Source organism: Aedes albopictus, chromosome 2 (genome assembly GCF_035046485.1).
Source record: "Aedes albopictus strain Foshan chromosome 2, AalbF5, whole genome shotgun sequence".
NCBI lineage: Eukaryota > Metazoa > Arthropoda > Insecta > Diptera > Culicidae > Aedes > Aedes albopictus.
In genome coordinates this window covers 739,800-764,969 of record NC_085137.1, presented here as the reverse complement: position 1 = coordinate 764,969, position 25,170 = coordinate 739,800, and the positions used below count along the sequence as shown (strand labels likewise).

General features: G+C 36.6%; 1 protein-coding gene across 1 annotated transcript; it reads left to right on the top strand.

Moving 5' to 3' along the window:
• Positions 1-12,958: 12,958 nt before the first annotated feature.
• LOC109411770 (odorant receptor Or2) lies at positions 12,959-15,734 on the top strand. Its single transcript, XM_029872179.2, has 6 exons — positions 12,959-14,429; positions 14,501-14,904; positions 14,970-15,069; positions 15,199-15,300; positions 15,374-15,484; positions 15,542-15,734. The coding sequence occupies exons 1-6, from the start codon at positions 14,118-14,120 to the stop codon at positions 15,641-15,643; spliced, it is 1,131 nt and encodes a 376-aa protein (XP_029728039.2). The 5' UTR covers positions 12,959-14,117; the 3' UTR covers positions 15,644-15,734.
• Positions 15,735-25,170: the final 9,436 nt, after the last annotated feature.

The window sequence follows — 25,170 nt, the reverse complement described above, 5'->3', positions numbered from 1 at the left end:
TGCATTAATTTTTAACACCACGTCAAATCCCACGTTAATTACTTTAATCGGAAGGTTGGTGATTGCACGTGGTAGAAGAAGTGAAACCAAATTAAAAACAATAAAAACTTCCATATCCCTTTCATGACGAACCAGCACAATTGTGATGTTGAGCGATAACAGTTTCGTATATTTTATTCATCTGTTTAATCTTTGTCTTATGTGATGTACACTGTTTTAATAATTCAGCTGTTACTTATACTAGTATGTGAGCAAACAGACTTTTGTTTACGTTGCCTTTGTGATTTCCCACAACAAGTTAAACAAAAAGTGGACAAAAACGGTAAAACATGAAAAAGTTTTATCTGTCGCATATGTTTTATTTCCGATTTATCTAGGTAGTCAAAGCTAGAAATCGAAAGACAAAGAGTAGTTCCTCCAAATGAGGAACAATAATTGTTGTTTTGTAGGAAAATCTAATAGTTCTGGAGAACCAAAGGTGTGCCATTTGTATGGAGATTTCGCTTTTTTGCGCTCCGTCCTGAAAAGGATATGCCTACTCTGCACAGATTCAATTTCCAATTATCGTGCAACAGTTATGACAATCTACGCTGCCGTTGTCCCATGTTAATAGGGATTCCAATAGAAAATGGGACAACTATGTTGCACACGGCAGTACGTTTGTTGTAAAAAAAGTAGATCACGCATGTAGTGATTTTCATGTCTAGTATTGCGATTTTCGAGGGCATCAATTTCGAAGAATCATCATCAACTAGTTCTGATTTATGTTCATAATAATTCATTATCTATACATTGAAAAGTATGCAACAAATTAAGGTTCTGTTTTGTTACAGACAAACATTTCCAAGATTATGTCATTATTCGTTATTAGATGCCCCGCTAAGTCTGACACCCTTGACGGTACCATGGAGTTTTTACAAACTAACCGAATAGATGTTGCAATTCCAACGGTAGCCCTGCGTGAATTTGTACTTGCCGAAACATCAAACATCCTGGAGATCAAAAAGTTGGCGCTCCAACTTCGTGCACTGCCAGATTATCACCTGAGGGTCATCGAGGAGTTAGTCTAGGCTAGTCTAGTCTACACATACACAGCCATTCATTGAAATAATCCTGGAAAATGATAGAATCGACTGTTTCTATCAATTTTTTTTGTCGTTATTAATGCTTGCAGCACCTCGGGGATGCATTACAAGCATTAAAGCGGCCCGGTCTACTGTGCAGCGTTTTTTTTATTGAAGCTATAGAATAGAAACATTTTGTACCAACCGTTCCGAATATTAAGAGTGAATTTAAAAAAATAACGTTGGGAGTGACGTTGCCAAGAAAGTCAATGTCACTCCTTGGTGCTCAGCTTCCCGGGATGGGACGCAGTTATTTACCCCGTGTGTCTAGACGCTTTTGCCTAGGCTTAAGCACCTTTGCTTGCTCTCTGAAATGAAACAAATTACAAATTTCAACGAGTAATTTTATGTGGCGAAATAATGTACATAATTGAACTAAATATATAAGAAAGATCTCACAAAATTGGTTGGCTTCATCTTAAGGATGACGATAATCATGTAGCTCAAATTCAATTCTGATCAAAACTATTTAAAAGAACTCACGAAACAAACAACCAAAGATCAAATCAATAATTCTTCATCAAGGTTCCATTTTTGATTTGATGGAGGGATGATAATGCACCGTTTTGTACAAATACAATACATCTCAATATATATATATATATATATATATGTACACTTGTCCCTAGATGACTGCTATACAACCACTCATACCACCTTCTCGCGGTTTGACGCCACTGATTCCAGTACACACTATACGGCACCACGGGGTCATGGGATCGCGTATTTCGATCACACAGTTCACCTGTTTGAGCGTCTTCTGTTTCTACTTCATGCTAACGCCCATGTGCCCGGAAAATCCGTACTTAGTTTCTCACTGAAAAGTGCATACGAACGAATTTGTTTGTGCATCGTATATGTAAGAAAATACGTTTGAGAATTTTCAAACTCTGTGATATTGTAACTTCTTCCAAGGGTTTGATCAGAAATCACTCCAAATAAAATAAATATTTCAGGAATTCTTCCAGACATTCGCCCCAGTATTCCTTCAAAAATTTATTCACGAGCTACTGCACAATCTCCCAAAAAAAACTCTCTACGGACTCCTAGAAAAAAAAAAATCAAAGATTCACTTAAATTTTCTCCAGGAATCAGGAATTCAGTTTCTTAAGCTCAGATCTGATCAGATTACATCTGATAATTTACTAGATAATCTTCTAAAATTTCTCAAAAGATTATTTTTGAAAATCTTGCAAAGATTGTTCAGAAATTCCTCCACCAATTTCTCCAGAATCATTGTGAGATTTCTTCAAAAAAATATCGAGGGATTCATTTCAAAACCATGGGAATCCTCAGAAATTTATCCATGAATAATTGACAAAATCTTTCAGCAATTCTTTCAAAAATTTACCCAAAAAATCTTTCAGGGGAATTTGAAGAAACTCTGCCAGAAAACTACCTTGGGTTTGTTTCGAAATTGCGTCATTGATTCCTCTATAAAATCCTCCAGGAATTTCTTCCAGAAAGTTTTCCACGGATTCTATTTGAAATTTCTTTTTAAATATCTTGAGTAGATCAGACATTCCTCTCCTCTAGAATTTGACTCGGCATTTCCTCTAGAGCATCTTCTAAAAAAAATCGTCAAAAAATTCTTAAAAAAAGCTCGCATTGATTTCCTTTTCCTCAAGAATTCCTCTATATTTTCATCAGAAATCAGTATTAGGCTCCTTTCGGGGATTTATTCGCAGAATCCTTCAGAAATGTTTTCAGCAATTCCTGCAAAAAATAAAATGTTCAGAATTCCTTCGAATTTCTTTAGAAAACCTTCCAGGCTTCTTCAAAAGTTTGTCAGTTTCCTGCAAGAATTCATTCAGAGACATTTGAGTGATTTTCCTGGAGATTTCCGCTGAAATTATTTATGAGATTTCTCCATAAATTTGTCTAAATTATTCTTTTACGAAATCTTCTATGGATTTCTTCCAAAATTTCTCCATGTGCTTTCAGAAAATCTACAATGAATTCAGTCTGAAAGTTGACGAAGGACTCTTTCAAAAAGTCCTCCAGCGGTTTCTTCAGAAATTCTTCCAGGAATTCTTTGAAAAATCTCCACAGCTTAGTTCACATATTTCCTTAAGAATTTCTACAGAATTTTTCCATGAATCCTTTTGTATAGATTTCCATAGGTTTCTTCTGAAACTCCGTCAGAGATAACTTTACATTTTCTGCTGGGCTACCTTCAGAATTTTTTTTAAAGAATTAAAGATTTTTTTTATTTATAGAAGTTCCCAGGTAACAATTTGATGCAGTACAAACGTTTCTCCAACTATTTTAAATCAGCCTTCATTTGAACAAAAGCTGAGCACAAGAAGTACAATCCTTTATTCAGCTCCTAAAAAACTAATTTTGATGATTTTATTCAACCTTTAGCTGATTTGAGGTTCATTGGAAGGCTGATTTAAGGTTTAATAATTGTGCAAAAATAAAATAAAATCACTTTCATGGGCCTATTTTTACCATAAGCTTCGTCTATTTCCAGAAGAGATATTTAGGAATGTATAAATTAATCTTTAGGAAAACTGGGAATTGAACTCGGACCTCCTGATTTATAATCACTTACTTAGCACATACACCACACACAATTGTATACATATCCTCGAAAAAAAGAGCATTATATACTTGTTGTGTTTGAATAGTCAAGAACATAAGTTGAACCAAGTCTGTATTGAGGCTGAAGAAGCGATGTGGATTTCACAAAAACCATGCTTGAGTCAGCTGTCAAAATTTATTTGATTGAAGGTTGAACAACCGTTGTTTAATTCTGCATGTTGGTGTATGTTTTAAAGCTGGTTACCAAGATAAATAATATTATATTCAACTTGATATTCAGCCATCCATGTATTGTTGATTGAAGAGGTTGAACAAGCCATAATTCAGACCAATATGCAGCTATCATTTTGTTCAGCCATTGACACCATTATCCAGCTATTGTTCAGCTAATTCTCTCATTGTTCAGCATTCATTGTTATTTGGAATACTTGTTTATTTATTTCCTATTTTATTTATTGATTTATTTTATTTAATATACATTTATGAATTCTTCCAATATTTTTTTCTCAGGAAGCCTTCGAGTAATTCATTCAGAAATTCTCACACATGAGTAGGGCTACGGATTTTATTGAAAATTCCGACAGGTATGTGTCAAGGCATTTCTCCAGTGATTCATTTAGAAAATCCTCCAGGAATCCCTCCAGAGATTCTTGCAAAATTACTTTCAGTACTTGGTCAAACATTCCTACTGAAGTTCGTACAGTGTTTCCTTCAGATATTGCTAAATGCGTTAAGCTAGCCATTTATCCAACATTTCTCTTTTTAGATTTTTTCCATGGATTTATTCATAAATATTTCCTAGGGAGTTCATTTAGGAATATCTCAGGAATTCATTAAGAAGTATCTCTAGAGTTTTATTCTAGGCATCTTTACATAAGCTTATTTATGAGACGAACCAACCAAGGGCTGAAAGTCTCTATAATAAAGATAAATCAATCAAATTAAAAGCTTATCCATTATTTTTTTTAGGAAATACATCCACAGGTTGCTCCAAGAATATTTTCAGAAAAACCTCAAAAAATTCTATTTCTTCAGGATTTTCTCTGAAAATTGTACTGCTGAACAAGAATAATTCCCTCAATACATTTCTAAGTATCCCTGGAGTAATTTCTGAAGGAATCCGTCGAGGAACTCCTTGAGATATTTCTGGAGGAATTTATAGATGTTTTTTTTTACACAATTTCGGAAGAGATTAGTACACGAAACTTCTGAAGAAAATCATACAGAAACAAAAAATTAATCTAGAGCGTTTTCTAGAGAAAAACCAGTTTTGTAGGAAGCTTACTCGGAAGGATAATTCGAATAACAGGATAACCCCCTGCAAGTACTAATGGAAAAATTTTCTTGAAAAAAATCTCTGAAAAATGATAAAGAATAGAGTGGCTTTTGTAAAGATTACAGAGAGATTCATGAGATTCCTGTTGCATCATCTGAAAAAAAAAAATTAAAAGAAATTCATAAGAAAGGTCTTTAGAAATCCTAAGCAATCTATGGAGGAATTCGTGGAGAAATTTCTGGACAAACATGTGGGGAACGTTCCAGTCCCAAGTAACATTTTGATGACCAATTAGTCTTGTAGAGGTTTTAAGAACCGTCATAAAACCTAAGACCTTTTATTTTAGTTTAATGATGGTTCTAAGAGCCTCTTCTAGTCTATTTGACTAAGAAATGTTACTCGGGAGAAGAATATTTTAAGAAATTTTAGAGATTTCTAAATAAATGCCTCAGAGAAACTCTGGTTAAATGGAGTAATACCTGAAGGAACCTAAGGGAAAAACTAAAAAATATATAATTTTTGGAAGAGCTCCTAGAGGAATTTATGAAAGTAAATACTGACGAATTTCTTTTGGGATTTCCAGAATAAATGCTGGAGAAATTCAAAAGAAAAAAATACACGAGCAATTCCTTAGGTTAATATTTGAAGAAGAAGGAATACATGCACAAACATTTGTAGCAGTCCTTGAAAAAATCCTAGAGAATTCCTAGGAGGAATATCTGATGAATCTCCTCATGGAAAGCTTCAAGATAAATCCACAGATAAACAGACGTATCACTTGAAACAAAGTGCGGTAAAATCATCGTCACAGAAGTATAATCGCCCAATGCTAATTACGCTGTTTTTCGCAAATCCACTGCCCAGTGGAAAAAATCGACCCAAAAAACGGATCTATTAACGCCGCTGGTTTCGGTACGTGAAGTTGACCATTTATGACGTAAAAAAATACAAGAAATCGATTGGTGCTAAAATCATTCACCGTACCGCACGGCCCCATTTTACCCTTTTTTCAAACAAGAAGAGAATCAAAATGAACTTTGAAACAATAAGCACGAATGTAGTTCGTTGAAAATAGCTGCTGGTGTAATTAGAGGTTCATAGCAATCATAAAAATACATGAAAGATCCTTTCAGATGCTTATTTTGCCCCGTATGCCCTAAAAACTGCTGGAAATTCACACTTTTACCTAATTATGAATGGATTTCTTCTGTTACTGGTTTGAAGTTGATTTTTTGGCATAAACAAAAAGTGCCAAATCTATTATCACCAGAATCGACTTCGGGAGTTGCCCAATTTGCCCCATTTCGCCCTATTTTCATAAAAAAGGAGATTTAAAACGTATTTATTAGAAACAGATGCTGCTAAGGAACGTTTAAATAAGTTTTTGGTGCAATTGACATCTAATAGTTGTCATACTCGTATATGAAAGATCTTTTCCCTTTGTAGGGTAACATGCCCCAAAAAGTGCTGGATGATAACATATTTTGTATTGTTTTGTAACATCACTCTAAAGACATATATATGTATGACTGTATTTTCGATTACATAGGTTTCAGCACCAATGAAAATAAGGGAAATTAATTTTATCATTTAATTAATTTATTTATTAGCTTATACACTGAAGTTTTTTTTACGACGGTAATGGTCCCGCGTAAAAAAACCGCGTTATTTTGAAAACGTCGTAGAAAAAAAACCGCGTTATTTAAAAGTCGTCGTAAAAAAGTCAAATCACGTTAGGTCCTAACTATTTTACGCGTGTTTTTGAAAAAAAACACGGATTTTTTTTACGACGTTTTTTTTAAATAACACGGTTTTTTTTTGGACAGACCACGTAAAAAAACTTCAGTGTAATTCATTGCATAAAAAGCAGGGCAAATTGGGGTAAAATGGACAGCTGTGTGTACCCTCCCGCGAATGATTCTAAAGCTAATCCATAAACCGTATTTGTATGTATCAAAAATGACTTAATGTTGCAACCATGATGTAAGGTGATGTTACAAAACAATACAAAACATGTTATCATCCAGCATTTTTTGAGGCATGTAGGGTAAAAAAAGGAAAAGATCTTTCATATACGACTACCATTCCGAGAATGATTTCAGTTTTAATGGATGAACCACATTCGTATATATAAAAAATGATGTTATTCATGTTATGCAACCAGTGACATTGCAAAACCATGCAAAATATGTTATTATCCAGCACTTTTTCCTAATCCTAAGAAAAAGTGGAGCCTCGTAGCCGTGCGGTTAGGGTCACCAAGCTTATACTCGCACCATGCTATGGGGTGAGGGTTCGATTCCCGCTTCGGGCGTTGAAACTTTTCGTGAGAATAGTTTCTTCCCCGTTTCCACTGGTGTATGCTCCGTTGTCCGTTGTCTAATATTAAGTTTAAAACAGTGTGTACAGCCGAAAGCTGAAGACGTTGTCCGTGTCTTTAAAAAAAAATAATTGAGAAAATCCTTCTGGAGGAATCCCTGGAGGAATTTCTAAAGAAGTAGATGGACAGCAATGCATTCTAACGGAATACTTAATGAATCTATGAAGGGATTTATGTTGCAATCATTCAAGAAAGATCTACAAGAATTTTTATTCTATAAAAAAATCGCAAAAAAGTGACAAATCTTGAAAGAATCGCTGAAATCCAAGCGGTTTTCCTGGAGGTAATTGTTAAGAAAATCTTAAAGAGGAAATAAGAAGGAATACATTGTATTTACAAAAGTTCTTGGATGAATTTTTAGTAGAATTTGGATGAACTCATAAAGGGATTTTTTGCAGGAATTCCTCTTCCACGATAATGGGCAGTAAAAAGGGTGCTAAAGTTCAGGAATTTGGAGTAGCCACCTCTGATGTAATGGTAGCAGCTTCGAATTATGTGGGCATCTTTGATAATGCCCATCTATAAGTTTTTCCATCAAAGTCGAAAAAGTAGACATATTACAACGACATACAGGGGATAGACACAATGATCGGGACAGGCAAAAATTTGACATTAAAAAAAATGGTCAAATAGTTGTAACTTTTTGAAAAGTGCATCAAAAAATCCAAAAAAAATTTTACTGTAAGTTAATCAACTAGTTGTGTATCAATGGTCAAAATTTAGGAAAGATCGGGATATTCTACATGAAGTTGGAAATATTCTAGAAAAAGTCATAATTATCCGTTAACCAACTTTGTGCTGCTATATCTCCGGATTCAATGAACCGAATGAAATGAAATTTTGAGCGTTTATGACACATATTATGATCTTTAAAAACAAATTGACTATACTTGAAATTATTAATAGAAATTAAAGTTACAGCAATTTCATTTATTTTGGGATTTTAGTAAATTGGTTTAATTTTAATATGCTAATAATAAATAAAGTAATGGTAAAGACGCATACACCGTCTTCAGCCAAAGGCTGCACAGACTGAATGAAACATAACACTAGACAACGGACACACGGAGCATGCACCAGTGGATACGGAAAAAAAATATTCTCACGAAAAGTTTCATCGCCCGGAGCGGGAATCGAACCCTCACCCCATAGCATGGTGCGATTAGAAGCTTGGTGACAATAACCGCACGGCTACGAGGCTCCACATACGTTTCAATTTATTGCCGGTTATTTTGTTACTTCCTTTTAAAACATATTCATATTTAAGTCAGTTAGATGGAATTCAAACTATTATTACCATCTCGAATTTTGAAATGATGTTGAAATTTATGATAACTTGGTGTTATATGAGGAAAATTATCTAAACGCTACAATTTTCTTTCGTGTTAGGTTATGTTAAAAGTTTGTCAAAGCTAATCATATAGGGTAGCGAACCACTTTGGCAGCGGCCGGTATTTTGGGCACTCTTCGCCATAACTCAGTCCATTCCAAACCAATTGACTTGAAATTTTGTACACGGCTAGATACTATACGTATCTCATCGCGTTCCATAAATTGTGTCAATTGGTTCAGAATTGGCTGAATTTTAGCAGAAAAGTGCCCAAAATAGGACTCCTACCGAGATGGTTCCACTTCCCTAAGTCATGAACGCTCAAAATTTCATTGCATTTGGTTCATTGAATCCGGAGATATAGCAGCTCAAAGTTGGGTATCGGATAATTATGACTTTTTCTAGAATATTTTTAACTTCATGTAAAATAACGGGCTTGGTGATCTAGTGGCTACCGCTTCTGATTCGTATGCAGAAGGTCATGGGTTCAATCCCTGGCCCGTCCTTTTCATCCTACTTTGTATCTTTCTATCCACTTTCTCTCGCTCTCTCTTCTCTACATATACAACTCATGTATATTCATATGTTCACAGCCATCGCTAGAACCAGAAACGAATTGAAAAAAGTCGTTTCCCTCCCTTCCAACTTCCACTCACAGCACAGTGTATATATAACGCCTATAAGTTATGCAACCAAAGCGTGCTGTGCCGCTTGACCTTATTCACCTTATTCACCACACAATCTATCACGAACACTATAAATAACCCTATCCATGGATCGCATCACCGACCCAACGGTGACTCCCAGATCTCCCATCCTTTCCGTCTAACAAATACCCCAGTCCGTGCGGGTTGTGGGGACGCAGAGTGCTCTCGGTCTCTAGTAGCAACAACCAGTACACTCTAACATTCCTTTCCCTTCCCAGCTAGTCATAAGGACTTGGCCGGCACCGTTATTGATCAAATATGCATGAGCTGCTAAAATTGCACTTTGAGAATAAGTGGAATGTCCCAGCCCCTTATTCAATTGGATCTCAGTGCAACTGGTACCAGTTCAGATCAATCACGGAGGAGCAACCATTGACATGTATAGTCAGAATTGATCGTTTTTGATCGTGATCGTTGATCGAATATTTTTAACTTCATGTAAAATAGCCCAATCTTTCCCAAATTTTTACCATTGATTCAGATCAGATCATCAGATCAGTTGATCAAATTACAGTAAAAATTTTAGATTTTTTGATGCACTTTTCAAAAAGTTACAGCAATTTGACAATCTTTTTGCAAAGTAAAAATTTTGCCTGTCCCGATCATTTTGTCTATCCCCTGTAAATAATTTTAGGGGGCATCCATAAATGACGTAGCTTTTTTTGAGCGATTTTTAATACCCCCCTCCCCCGTCGTAGCATTTCGTCACAAATTCAGACACCCCCCTCTATAAATGACGTAGCTTGTTAAACACCCCCCCCCCCCTCAACAAAATTTTCATGTAAAAAAAACTCGAACTCGAACCAGTGGAGATTATTACCAAAGCTAATGACTCAATAAACCACCCATCGTTCTGCTACCATATTAGCCTAGAAGCTCTTCCGAAGATATTAGTTTGTTCACTAATAAATCTATTAAGAATATCAAATTGATTTCATTTGAATAAAATTCACCACGACATTCGAAGGACCCTGCAGGACTTTCTTCTAAAATTCTTACAGCAGTTCATCTTGGAACTCCTAGAGAAGTTTATTTTGGGATTCCCATGTTTAAGAATGACTTCCATTTTAGTTCCTCCAGCACTTCCTTCTGGGATTTCTCCAAGGATTTTTTTGTATTCCATTAGAAAACTCCTCCTTATTGTATTCCTTCAGGGGTTCCCTCAAAGATCCCTCCAATAATTCATTCCGGAGTTCCTTCTAAGATTCCTCCAAAAGCTCCTTCTGAGATTTCTCCAGCAGTTTTTTTTCTAAGGTTTTTCTAAAAGTTTATCCATGGTTTCCTTCAGGAGTTCTTTCAAGGTTTTTTCTCCTCTCTTCCACCAGCAGATTCTTTAGACATCTCTACAGGGATTTTAACCGGAATTTCTTTTGAGATTCCATCAGAACTTCTTTCTGTGCTTCCTAAAAAAGTTCCTTTCAGGATTCCTCCAGGAGTTCCTCTTGGCTTCCTTCAGGAATTCACTGAGATCTCCAAGATCTCGGTAGATAACCCCTCCGGTATTCTTTCAAAACCCTCCCAGGAGTTATTTCTGTGATTCCTCCAGGTTTTCCTTTTTGGATTCCTTCAGGAATTCAGGAATTTTTCTGGGATTCCTCGAGGACTTCCTTCTAGGATTTATCCAGGATTTTTTTCCCGGGACTCCTTCGGTAACTTTTTCCAGCATCCCTCCATTCACTCCATCCAGGATTCCTCCAGGATATCTTAGAATTCTGCGAGGAATCCCTTTACGGATTCCTCCCATAGTTGCTTCTGGAATTCCTCCAGGATTTTCTTTCTGAGATTTCACCAGGAGTTATATCCAGATAATCTTTTGTGATTCCCCAAAAGTTATTTTCGGGATTGCTTCAGAAATTCCTTACGGGATTCTTTCAATTATTTCTTCCGTGCTTTCTTCAGAAATTAAACCAGGAGTTCCTTCTGAAAATCTACAAATATCTCCATCAAAGATTCTTCCAGAAGTTTATTCAAGGTTTCTCTGAAAGCTTCATCTAAATTGGTCCATCTAAATTACTCCTCACGGAATTTCTTTTGAAATTTCCTTTCATGATTGTTCCAGGAGTTCCTTCTGAAATTCTTCTGGAAGTTCCTTCAAGGATTCCTTCTGAGATTCCTCCAGATCCTTTTGAAATGTTTTCAGAAGTTTTTTTCTGGGATTCCCAGTAGGAATTCCTGTGGAAATGTTATCCTTATCCTGTTTGGGAAACCTATGAAGAACACAATGAGAAATTCCTTACAAATTTGCTAGAGGAGTTCCTTAAGAAATCGTTGGATGAATTCTTCGAGGAAGTCCTGTAGAAACTATATAAGGAACTCTTGGAATCTTGTCGTTATGCCAAAAGCTTAGAAAAATTTTCCTTTGTAACCTTAGCGGCGTGCAGTGCCCTCTATATCAAGCAGCAAACTATTGATCTTGGAAGCATTTCAGCGAAATTGATTTTTGTCTGCAAACACAATATACAGGGTGTTAGGTTCCTGAGTGCAAACTTTTTAGAGGGTGATAGAGGACCATAAATGGAGAAAAAAATTGTTCTACGCATATGGTCAAATCTCAACCGTTACGTAGTTATTGAACTTCCCATGTGTTTGACTCTTATTGCCTTAACTGGCAATAACTTGAAAATGGTCAAACTTATCGAAGTTTTTTTACCCTTATTCGAAAGATTATTGAATTTTCTAACAAATGGCATCTTTGAATCGATTGGTTTAGTTAAATAACTAAGTTTTCTAGAGCAAAAAAGCTAAAAATAGCGTATTTTTATTGGGTTTTGTCAATTATCTTTGAAACATGCGTAATAAATTAAAATTCTTTCTTTGGCAAAGATGTGGCCCCTGTTACACTCTACAATTCGTTCTTTGACACCAAACTTCTATCTCTTATCGTTTTGTTGCAATTTTGATTTTAACATCGCATTTCAGATCACAAATTTGCAACTGTCATGGAAAGCACTTTTTTGCGCATTGTGCCGCACATTTTAATCAAAATTGCAAGAAAACGATAAGAGCTAGAAGTTTGGTGTCAAAGAACAAATTGTAAAGTGTAACAGGGGCCACATCTTTGCCAAAGAAAGAATTTTAATTTATTACGCATGTTTCAAAGATAATTGACAAAAACCAATAAAAATACACTATTTTTAGCTATTGTGCTCTAGAAAACTTAGCTATTTAACTAAACTAATCGATTCAAAGATGCCATTTGTTTGAAAATTCATTAATCTTTCGAACAAGGATAAAAAAAAACTTCGATAAGTTTGACCATTTTCAAGTTATTTCCAGTTAAGGCAATAAGAGTCAAACACATGGGAAGTTCAATAACTACGTAACGGTTGAGATTTGACCATATGCGTAGAACAATTTTTTTCTCCATTTATGGTCCTCTATCACCCTTTAAAAAGTTTGCACTCAGGAACCTAACACCCTGTATTATTCTTTACGCAGAATTTCAAAACCACTTTCTCAGATACAGTTGTTGCGTCCGATAGCTGCATGTCTTATGAAATGAAGCCGACATTTATTTCCATTATTTGTTATTTACAATAATGTGAATGGAAAAAAAATCAACCCATTTTTTTTTATTTACTTGACCCTTTTTTATTTACTTGATACTTAACCTTTTATAAGGCAGTGGCAACTATATTGCCACCTACTGTTTGTATTTTTATCTGTGTTGTAACAATTTATTTCGATTTTTTTTTTGGTTCACGCAAAATTGGGATTACCAACAACGCCTGGTATTTTTTTGGTGCTAAACAAAGCTTTAACAACAATTTGGGAGCCATTTGTATTCTCAAAAATGGCTAAATTTGACTGCGTGAAGAAAATAAGCTCAAACTTATTGAAAATTTTTAGATTTGGTAAATATTTTAAGAAATAATTAAATTATGGGTTGACATGAGCTGAACAACACAGTTTATATTATGGTTTAAACCCTAATCCACTCTAAAATCTCTTTTCCGGCTTTTTGTCGAAGTCAAAAGGAGAAAAGTACCCTAAACGGGCAGTGGCAGCTATATTGCCACCTAGATTTTTGAGAGTTTCTTTCAAACAAAAATTGTTTTGTACATGTAATCATGTATATAATCATTTCCATGATAGTATGCGTTGACAACTCTTCTAGTTTTCTCGGCCTTATAAAGGGTTAATGCAAGTAAAAAGTTTATTGATTATGAAATATCTTTTCTATAGGCCTAGTAGAAAGCTACGTAGCATATCACAAACCCCTACCCCCCTATCGTCACACTTCGTCACAAAATCACAAACACCCCCCTCCCCCCTAAAAAGCTACGTCATTTATGGACGACCCCTTAGTGGCGTTTTATCTATAAAAAAACAGCTCATACTTGCCTCCAGAGATGACATTTAGACAGATTTATCTTACTTGAATTTGGAAGGAAAACACAAGAGAGAGGCACCAACACCACTAGGTGGATATTATTTGGAGTTTTTACATTCAATTCCAATCAAATCAAATCGAATTGCTGTGCAACGCCCACCAATTCAGTCAGGAACGTGCCTTTTCAAAGGATACATAATGCGAGGTCGAGCACATGGTCGGTCACTTGATGACATGGTGCGACTGATCGGTCAAACTAACCAATGCCCATCAATTAAATTGATTACTGTTATTGCGATTACATGCCATCGCATCGGTTGGTTGAATCACTTCTGTCTGTGCGGTTCTGTGGTGTTTAAAAGGCCGTTTTGACTAAAAAGCAAACTCACTATTTTGTCATTCAACCAACGTGGCGGCGCAATGTTGATCGAAAACTGCCCAATCATCAACGTCAACGTCAAAGTGTGGCTCTTCTGGGCCTATCTCCGGAAGCCCAAGTGGTACAGCTACCTGCTGGGATGCGTTCCGGTGACGGTGCTCAACGTGTTCCAATTTATGAACCTTTTCAACGTGATTGCGTCTGGCAGTGGCGATATGAACAAGATTATCATCGACGGGTACTTTACGGTGCTCTACTTCAATTTGGTGCTTCGGACGTCGTTCCTAATGGGAAACCGAGGCAAGTTCGAAACGTTCCTGGAGGGAATCGCCGATGAGTACGCCGTATTGGAGGTAAGGGTGAATGGCTTTTTAATCTTTCTAAAATCCTCACACACTTTGTCGTCGTCCGCTGATAAAAACAGAAGCAAAACGACATCCGCCCACTAATGGACCAGTTGACCCACCGGGCAAGGATTCTGTCCAAGTCGAACCTCTGGTTGGGAGCGTTCATCAGCGCTTGCTTCGTGACCTATCCTCTGTTCTCGCCGGACAATGGCCTTCCGTATGGAGTCTACATTCCCGGGGTCGACGTCCACGCGTCGCCAATTTACGAAATTGTGTTCGTGCTGCAAATTTATCTCACCTTTCCGGCATGCTGCATGTACATCCCGTTCTCCAGCTTCTACTGCACCTGTGCCCTGTTTGGGTTAATTCGAATCGCTGCACTGAAGCGGTCCCTGGAGAAAATTCACGAGTTCAATACTTCCCCGCGGTCGCTATTTGTGAGGATTAAAGAGTGTCTCCAATATCACGAGGACATAATCAAGTAGGCTTCGAAATCACAGTTGGCTCTGGTTGAAGCTATTAACATTAATATGACCCTTCCTGCAGATATGTGAGTGACCTTAACGAACTAGTAACCTACATATTCCTACTGGAGTTGCTTTCGTTTGGAATGATGCTGTGTGCACTGCTCTTCCTGTTGAGCATCGTAAGTAGAACCTGAACGTGTGGTGCCCATAATTTACTGTAGAGTGACACATGCAATCTGTGCTTTTCCTATCATCCTATCGTCGCCCGGCCACCTGCAATCGGAATCAAACCGAATTGATGAGCGTAGAGCAATCAGCTGGCCCAGATGGTAATGATTGGTTCGTACATCTTCATGATATTGTCGCAAATGTACGCCCTCTATTGGCACTCCAACGAGGTTCGAGAGCAGGTAGGTGGTTCCATGTAATCAGAGCTGATTCATTCTCGGTCATCATTTTGACCTCTTTCGTTCCTATCCGCAGAGCCTGGAAATTGGAGACTCGCTGTACTACAACAGTGCTTGGCTCGATTTCGATCAGTCTGTCAAGAAGAAGATTATTTTGATACTTGCTCGAGCCCAACGGCCATTAGCGGTAATATGTATCATATGATTTGAAAGGTTGCTAATTGACCGGTTTCTTCTCTTGCAGATAAAAATCGGAAACGTCTACCCCATGACACTGGAAATGTTTCAATCCTTGCTGAATGCATCGTATTCGTATTTTACATTGCTTCGGAGAGTTTATAATTAAAAAAATATATTGCGCAACTAATTTGCCATCTAAAGTTCAAAAGGAGATGACACGTCAGGTTTGAATTTCAACAAGGACAAACTTTTGCCACAACTCTCGAACACGACAACAAACTCTATCGACATCGAAAGGAAGGTGCTCCTACAGCAACTTTTCCACTGGCACTATTGGCGCAGATATTTATCATCTACGCAAAACTTTACAGCACACCCGAACGATAACAGATTTTGGCAGATGTTGCTCGTTGTCTCTGTTTGCTGCTGTTTGATTTGCTGAAGTGCAGTGCTCTCGATAACTTTTGCTGTCGCCACTACTACTTCCAGTTTTTTTGATTGTTTGCTAGAGCCGGGTGTCTGGGACATGAAATCGATAATGTGAGAAAGTGGAACGTTTTGCAGTACACTCAAGCCTCTATTTAAGTAACGAAATTTGAATGGAAACTGACTGTATTCACAGCACAACAATTGTGCAAAGGCTACGGCTTAGAAAACGTCTGTTCTTCAAAAAGGTTATTAGGCCGAATGAGTGACTAGGCTGAACAGGTCAATAGGCCAAATAGGTCATTAAGCCGAAAAGCTTATTAGTACAAAAAGGTCACCTATTTAGCCTAATAACCTTTTCAATCTTGTGACTTTGTCGGCTTATGACCTATTCGGCCAAATAAACACTTTAATATAACAATAGTTTGCGGCCACAAGTAAAAGACCACGGTTCATACTAAATCAAAAACGTTTGTATGAACCAAAACCAAGCAGGAGGCGGGGTGGGGGATTGTTGGTTTGGAAAATGAGAAAAAAATGACCAACCACGTAGTTTATTCACATGTATAAGATAAATCCTTGGTTCCTGCAGTATAATAGTTCTTTCAGGGATCTCCCCAATAGTCCCAAGAGGATACAGGAATGCCTCCAGGGATTCCTTCAGAAGTTGCCTTGGCAATTATAATAGAAGTTACGTTCAGGAGGATTCAGGGAAGTCTCCTGGAAATCCATGACAAATTCCTCCAGAAGCTCCTTTAGAAATTGCTACAAGTGTTCAAGTCCTACAGATATTAGTCCAGGAGTACCTTAAAGCAGGATTCTTCCTGGAGTTTCAGGGATTTCTCCAGAACTTCCATCAGAGATCTCTCCAAGAGTTTCTATAGGGATCTCTCTAGGATTTCCTTCAGAAATCAGGGACTCCTCCAAAAGTTTCTTCAGATTCCTCCTGGTAATTTCTTCTGGATAACCTTCGGAGATCCCTCCTGTAAATCCTTCAGGTATTTATCTTGGGATTCCTCCGGAGATTCCTCCTGAAAATCCTTTGGGCATTACTTTTGGAATTCATTCTCAGTTGCTCAGAAAAATGAAAACTTTCACATAAGAAACAATTCAGTTCAGGATTCACTCACTACGTGGTGCTGGAAAACTGTGTCAGATATTGTTTTGAGTTTTTTTTCGCAATTCCTTTGGTCAATATTTTCATTGTTTTAAGAATTTAGTTAGAAATTTCATTGAACATTTTTTCGGCAACTCTTTTGAGAAATTTTAGGCAATTTCTTTGAATATTCATTCAATCTTTTCTTGTAAGAAATTTGTGAACTTCTTAAGAAATTGCTTCTAAAAATCGTAAGGCATTTTTGAAGGGGATTTATTTTAAAATTTCTTTCTGATTTCCTTTGACCATTGCTTTGGAAAATGCTTTGGTAATTACTTTCAGATTTTTTTGACACTTTTCTGAAATCTCCTTCGCCAATTCCTACGGGAGTTGATTGGGAATTTGGGAATTGGTAAATTGATTCGGCGAATTTTCTGTGAACTTTTCTTGTAATGTCTTTAGAATTACCAGGTGGAATTTATTCAGAAATTCTTTTGGACATGCTTTCAGCAATTTCTGTAAAAATTGATCCAACGATTCTTGTGGGATTATTTTTAGGAGATTTCTTGGGTAATTTTTTTTTTCAAGACTGCTTCGGTAATTGCTTTAAAATTTCGTTTGGCAACTCTTTTGGAAACTTTTTCTACTTGCCGAAAAAAGTTTCGAAAAGAGTTGCCAAACGAAATTTTAAAGCAATTACCGAAGCAGTCTTGAAAAAAAAAACTACCCAAGAAATCTCCTAAAAATGATCGGATTTGATTAGGACATTAAGGTACACCGGGGCAAGCTGAAACGGGTGGGATGAGATGAAACAGTGATGTAATATAATAGTGATACATAAGTCGAACGTCATAACACAAAGTTTTTGATTCAAATGATTTTTTAATGAAGGATAATTTTACAAATTGTGTAGAAATCTTTTTCAAAACTTTGCGTTTCAACTTGCCCCGGTGTACCTTTTTTTGAAAAAAAGCACCTAAGCAATTCCCAACTAACCATCACTCATTTAACAGGCACCATTAAGACGAATTAATTCAGCATAATGTTGAATAACATTTGAATTATTTTCACGTACAACCTATGTTCGGGTTTTGTTCACACAAATTTGGAGAAGTTATAAGGACTGTTCATTTTATAAAGAGGACAACTTTGCAAGGCTATAAAAAGAAAACGCGTAGTTCAAATTTGAGCAGCCTTAATTAGTTGTTTAGTACATTATATTAGCAGATAATAACCATAAATAAATTGAGTTAAAATTATTGAACTTCATAGAAATGTGGCAAAGTGTTTCGAGAGATCAATTTTTCAATTCCCAAAAACTCAAGATAAACACAAAATTTCTCTAAAACATCGGTGTATCGTTTTTAATTGCATAAAAGTGTTTGCCATGCTGCAGCAGTTTGAGTGATACATATTCTGGCAAAATATAAACCTAATCGGAATAATGGGTGTTGAGATATTAAAGTTACAAGTTGGACTCGATTTTCAGAATAAAATTTATTTGTCAAACAAAAATGTATAAAAATATAAAATTTTGAATGTTTTCAATGGATCTAGTCGAAAGTACTAATAATGCAATTTCAAATGCAGAAAACCGCTTCTTGATAGCATTGTTGACTTTGTTACTGTGCTTCATGGCAGTTACCGGAGATAAAACCGCTTCGTTCTTTGAAGGTTCTTTTAAATAACGATGTACTCTATTGCAAATATAACTTAACAATGATGTCAAAAATAAAAATTAACATGTAGTTATTTTCTAATAAGGTATATAATCACATAGGGTCAGACCTTGCTGAAAATAAATAATAATAAGCTTCTCTGGAATCAAAAACTTGCATTTATGGAGCAAAAAGTATGCAATTTTTCAATATGGCCATCATTAAGTATTAAATTTATGATGAAGAATGTACTTTAAAGCATATTTTTCTTCGGTATCATTTAGAATGCGATTCTCTTCTATACTGGACAAATTTTGAACTGTTTCCGTAGTGTGGAACAATCACTGGACTTAAATAAGTATGTTTTATCAATTTCATTGATAACAAGGCAACTCACTATATCAAGCTGTATAATGCTTGGGGCATTATTACTGACCAACTATCACACTCTACCTTTAGAAGAATAGTATAAGATCCCAACACATTGAAAAGTTCATGAAAATTTTAAAGTTATGTATGTGGAAAGTTGTGTAGAATTTTGAGAAATGGGGTTTTATTGAGTTTTAACGAAAACCACTTCAGTTCCATAACTAAGGACAATTTGTATAATGTTATATTTTTCCTACACTGTAGAATAGCTATGGAAATGTATGCAAAAAAACCAATAATGATTTTATTGAAAAATAAAAAAGATATCACACAAATAAGGTGTCCTCTTTATAAAATGAACAGTCCTTAAAGCATCATGTTGTGCACCAACTTAATTTGTTGTTGTTCAAAGCGTTTTACAAATGACAAGAAAGTTGTTATTAAGCTTTGGCAAAAATGACTGAAAATAAATAAAATGCCAAAATGTTGAACTCTCACGAGAGTAATTATTTGCTCTCATGTTGAGAACACCTAATATGAAATAAGAATTACATATAAAATTACCTAAATCCGGATTAGAACTCGAGACCTGTAGATTACCAGCCGCATGCCTTCCTATCTGCGCCATCCTAGATATGGTGAGATGCAGCACCCAAAGCAAAACATAATCTTCCCATGACTCAATAATGATCACTCCTGAACTTGTGTTCAGCAGTGGTGAATTAGCACAGCACGTGGTAATCAACTGAACAACGCCTTATACTTAACAGCTGTTCAACCCAAAACACGTGTTTTCCATTCTGATTTCACTGTCAGTATTTTTATCGCACGGTGAGAAAACTTGTATCGAATGCGGCCAAAAAGTGTTGGTCCTTATTGAAGATATTGTTTCCAGACGAACTAATTGCGATATGAATATGTTTTTATTTATATTATTAAATATTGATTTTTCAAAATGTATGACAATATGTGGTGCGGTATGCTCTTGGACATGGTGCATTCACAGCATCTGTTCAGGTAATCTACTCATGCTCAGTCGAAGATTCGTTAAGCAATTTTTTTTATTTATGCTTTTGTCATGGAATCTTGATATTATGTTCAATAAATAGTGCATAAGGATGTTTAGGGATACTTGAAATGTGTCGAATTCTGAATGCTGTTTGGTTATCTAGGTGACTGCGGGAACAATATTCAGTAAACACGACAATACTGAAATGACAAATCGATACAAGCGACAAATGACAAATCGATACAAGCGTCTAGTACAATCGAACTGCTACGGAAGGTAAAATTATAATATTTAAGGAACAGGATATCTTGTTACAGACTAATAATAATAAATAAATGCTTCATTTTTACGTTGATTACGTCTCTTGGCACTCAATGTTAAACTACATAATTCTATTCTGTTTTATTTTATGTGATTCGTTTAATATTTTGGTTCTTTAATAACTTGGTTGTCTAGACAGTTTTAGCCATGATTTATCCCTTAATCCGAACAAAGTTCCGAGTCAAACTATGACGGGCTGAGGGCGTTTATTTGACAAGTGAAAAGCACATTGTTCAGGAGCATATGCTTATCGATACATCAGCTTAATAAGATGCAGACAAATGTTTTGTTAAACCCTTTTGTAAAGGAATCAATGCTTGTCGAATAAATTTGTTGTTAAACGTTTGAAAAGTGTTTTAATTTATCATTGTTGATACCGATCAGGGAAGTCGATTATTGACTATTTTCTCAATTGAAAAATCATTTAAACAGTAATGTGTAGAGCATAATTTTAGTTCAGCTATCATTACCATTATTAAGCAACAATTCAGCAAGCTTGCTTGTTTGTGACTTGCAATTGTTAGTTGGGTTGCTTTTGTAATATATTTTAGGCATCTCCCACGGGATGTTTTTTTTTAATTAACCTGTTTCCGCCGGTAAGCACTTTGGTAAATTATTTGACAAAATTTTTGGTATTTTTTCCGATAGATCTTGTAAAGGAACAACAGGGCAGTCAAGCTATGGTGAGTTCCGTATCACCCATGCCTGTCAATGCGGAGGACAAAGAACTTGACGGATTGGAACAGCACAAAAGGAACGAAGGCTGACGTTTTCAATAGGAGTGGAGAGAGACTGGAAAGTGCAACGTAATCGTATGGGCAGAAAAACAAATGCTCTTGATAATTGTTTGCTGACAGTGATTTTTAGTTTAAACTATTTGTGGGCTGAGTAATTTAATTGCAATTGGTAGTGAATGCAGGTGAATTGATTATTCTAAAATATTTACTAAATTTCTAAAGGATTTGATGAATTTATAGATGAAATTCCTAGCTAGTACCAACTTGGAAAAGTGTATTTAAAGTCCACCAATTAAAATTGGTGAAAATGCTATTGAACTTAATCCTATTATAAATAACTTATGATCTACATTTGTGAAACCTAGACTAATTGTTCACGTAAAGTCATGCAAATTGGGATACGTATTGTTTCTGATCGTAAATTGGAAGGACACGAAATGTGAGTAACAAGAAGGTAACCATTTAACCTCAAACTAAACCTAAAATACAATTACAGCTTGAAGCTGCATTAGCTGCTGGAAAGACGTGTTTTAACACCTTCAACACCTATCCGAAACAGATCTTTTTGAAATTCATTTGAAAATCTTAGTCAATTCGTTCTTCAATTTCTCTGGAAATTATTGAACATTTCTTTGGTATTTCCTCTGGAGGTTCCTTCAGAAACGCCGGTTTTTGTTTCTCTGGAAATTTTATTAGATATTCTCTTGCACACTTGAAAAAAATACACTAAGGATTTTCAACAAAATGGCCAAACAAAGTTTCGAAGGAATAACTTAAGGGACTGCTTCGGAATAATCGCTTTGCAGTCTTTTAGGGAAATCGAAAACACTAGTTTATGATTTTCCCGACGTTTCGGTCCATATGGGACCTTTTTCAAGAGTTCTAAATTATACTATGCATCATAACAAAATGTTTAAACATCTAGTAATTTACAATTACTAATCCAGTCAAGATGGTTGGTTCCCACTGTACGCGCCGTACGCGTGCAGAGCAAGTGACGCCACGCCGTCGTCGACCGACAATTATATATCAGCGGGACGTTTGCTGCCAGGTAGTCTCCAGCCTACTGTGCTCCAAATAGGCGGAGCTTATTGCGCAGTGAAGCGTGCGCTCGCCTACGCATTTCATTAACATTTGGGCTATATAAGCAATATCATTGTCATTTTTATCAATCAGTTTCAAATATACCGCAGATGCGAACGGACCAACGGAGTAAAAGTGTTTCTCTTGAACGTGTGCCGAAAGAGTAGCGGTAGTGGTGGCTAGCCCGATCGGTGCGAGGATCGGCTGGCATTTCTCTTCTTCCCTCCACCCCGAGCCGGTGGCGAGTTTGTGTGTGTCAGAGTTGGTGCGCAAGGAGAACGCGTTGCATCCTGTCTGGTGTCGCTTTTCATCGTTTGTTTTATCAATCGAGGCGTTGTGTGCGGTGGTTTCGCTGCTGCGTACGGAGTTGCTGTGGCGGCATTGCTTGTCTTGATACCAGGGGAGCGGATGTTGAGAGTTACAGTCGAGACTCTTATAAGATCACTGGTCGGGGGGCGCAATAGGAATCCGCTTAATAGGAGACTAAGAGCTTATGGGATTTCGGCATTTTGGGGGTGTGGCCTATTATCTCGGGTGTGTTAAGAGTTAACGCAATACTTTCTTCGGCAAAGTTTTAGGGCTTGATAAGATCTACCATTTAGAACTTTGGTTCATATGATTAGTTGGCAATTTGGCCGCTAGAGGGACCATCAACAATTTGATGCTAAATTGCACTACAGGAACCATATCAGGTCGTCAAGCAAACGTTACGATATGCGACAGCTCAAGACCCTGATAATTTGGAAGGATAGTGTCTTCGGGAAAGTTGTTGGGTACGCCAATAACTTACTGGAGATGAGTTGCGAAGTTCAAAATTCCTCCACTGAGCGGCGCTAGTGAGCAAGTAAATTTTCAAAACCTCATATCTCAGAATCCCGATAACTTAGGAAGATGGTGTCTTCGGCAAAGTTGATCAGTATGACAGAAATTTGCATAAAAATAAACATTTGTTTCGCAATTCTGCCACTGGGCGGCGCTAGTGAACATGCAAATTTTAGAAATCTCTTAGCTCAGAATCCTGATCACTTAGGAAGTTGGTGTCTTCGGCAAAGTTGATCAGTATGACAGAAACTTACATAAAAATAAACACTTGTTTCGCAATTCTGCCACTAGGCGGCGCTAGTGAACATGCAAATTTTAGAAATCCCATAACTCAGAATCCTGATAACTTAGAAAGTTGGTGTCTTCGGCAAAGTTGATCAGTATGACAGAAACTTGCATAAAAATAAACACTTGTTTCGCAATTCTGCCACTAGGCGGCGCTAGTGAACATACAAATTTTAGAAATCTCATAGCTCGAAATCCCGATAACTATGATCAGTATGACATATACTTGCACAAAATGGGACACTTGTGTCAGAATTCTGCCTCTGGGTGGCACCAGAAATCACGCAAATTTTGAAAATCTCATAGCTCAGAATTCTGCAATCTTGGAGAGACTGTATTCTTTATTGATGAGATACTTGGTTTGGAATTCTGCCCCTGGGCAGCATGCATATTTTATTAGTTGTATAGCTTGATGACAGTCGGACTCGAAAGGAATTTTCCGTGGAATTTTTAAGAGTATGCCAGCTGAAACTACTAGACGAATTAAAAGAATTAAAAAATTAAAGAATTGCGAAGCAATTGTTTATTTTTATGTAAGTTTATGTCATTCTGATCAACTTTGCCAAAAAACCATCTTTCTAAGTTATCGGGGGGAGCGACACCGAAAACCACCCAAAAAAGTCGAAAAAATACGAAAAAAGCAGTAAACGCCGCCTAGTGGCAGAATTTTGAAACAAGTGTTTATTTGTATGTAAGTTTATGTCACACTGATTAACTTTGCCAAAAACACCAACTTCCTAAGTTATCAGGATTCTGAGCTATGAGATTTCTAAAATTTGCAAGTTCACTAGCGCCTCCTAGTGGCAGAATTTCGAACCAAGTGTTCATTTTTATGTAAGTTTAAGTCATACTGATCAACTTTGCCGAAGACACCAACTTCCTAAGTTATCAGGATTCTGAGCTTTGAGATTTTTAAAATGTGCAAGTTTACTAGCGCCTCCTAGTGGCAGAACTTTGAAACAAGTGTTTATTTTTATGTAAGTTCATGTCATTCTGAACAACTTTTCCGAAGACACCAACTTCCTAAGTTATCAGAATTCTGAGCTATGAGATTTCTAAAATTTGCAGGTTCACTAGCGCCTCCTAGTGGCAGAATTCTGAAACAAGTGTTTATTTTTATGTAAGTTTATGTCATACTGATCAACTTTGCCGAAGACACCAACTTTCTGCAAAGTTCTGGATGCTGAGCTATGAGATTTCTAAAATTTGCATGTTCACTAGCGCCGCCTAGTGGCAGAATTGCGAAACAAATGTTTATTTTTATGTATGTTTATGTTATACTGATCAACTTTGCCAAAGACACCAACTTTCTAAGTTGTCAGGGTTCTGAGTTATGAGATTTCTAAGATTTGCATGTTCACTAGCGCCGCCTTGTGGCAGAATTGCGAAACAAGTCTATATTTTTATGTAAGTTTATGTCATACTGATCAACTTTGCCGAAGACACCATCTTCCTAAGTTATCGGGATTCTGAGTTATGGGATTTCTAAAATTTGCATGTTCACTAGCGCCGCCTAGTGGCTGAATTGCGAAACAAGTGTTTATTTTTATGTAAGTTTATGTCATACTGATCAACTTTGCCGAAGACACCATCTTCCTAAGTTATCGGGATTCTGAGATATGAGGTTTTGAAAATTTACTTGCTCACTAGCGCCGCCCAGTGGAGGAATTTCGAACTTCGCAACTCATCTTCAGTAAGTTATTGGCGTACCCAACAACTTTCCCGAAGACACTATCCTTCCAAATTATCAGGGTCTTGAGCTGTCGCATATCGTAACGTTTGCTTGACAACCTGATATGGTTCCTGTAGTGCAATTTAGCATCAAATTGTTGATGGTCCCTCTAGCGGCCAAATTGCCAACTAATCATATGAACCAAAGTTCTAAAT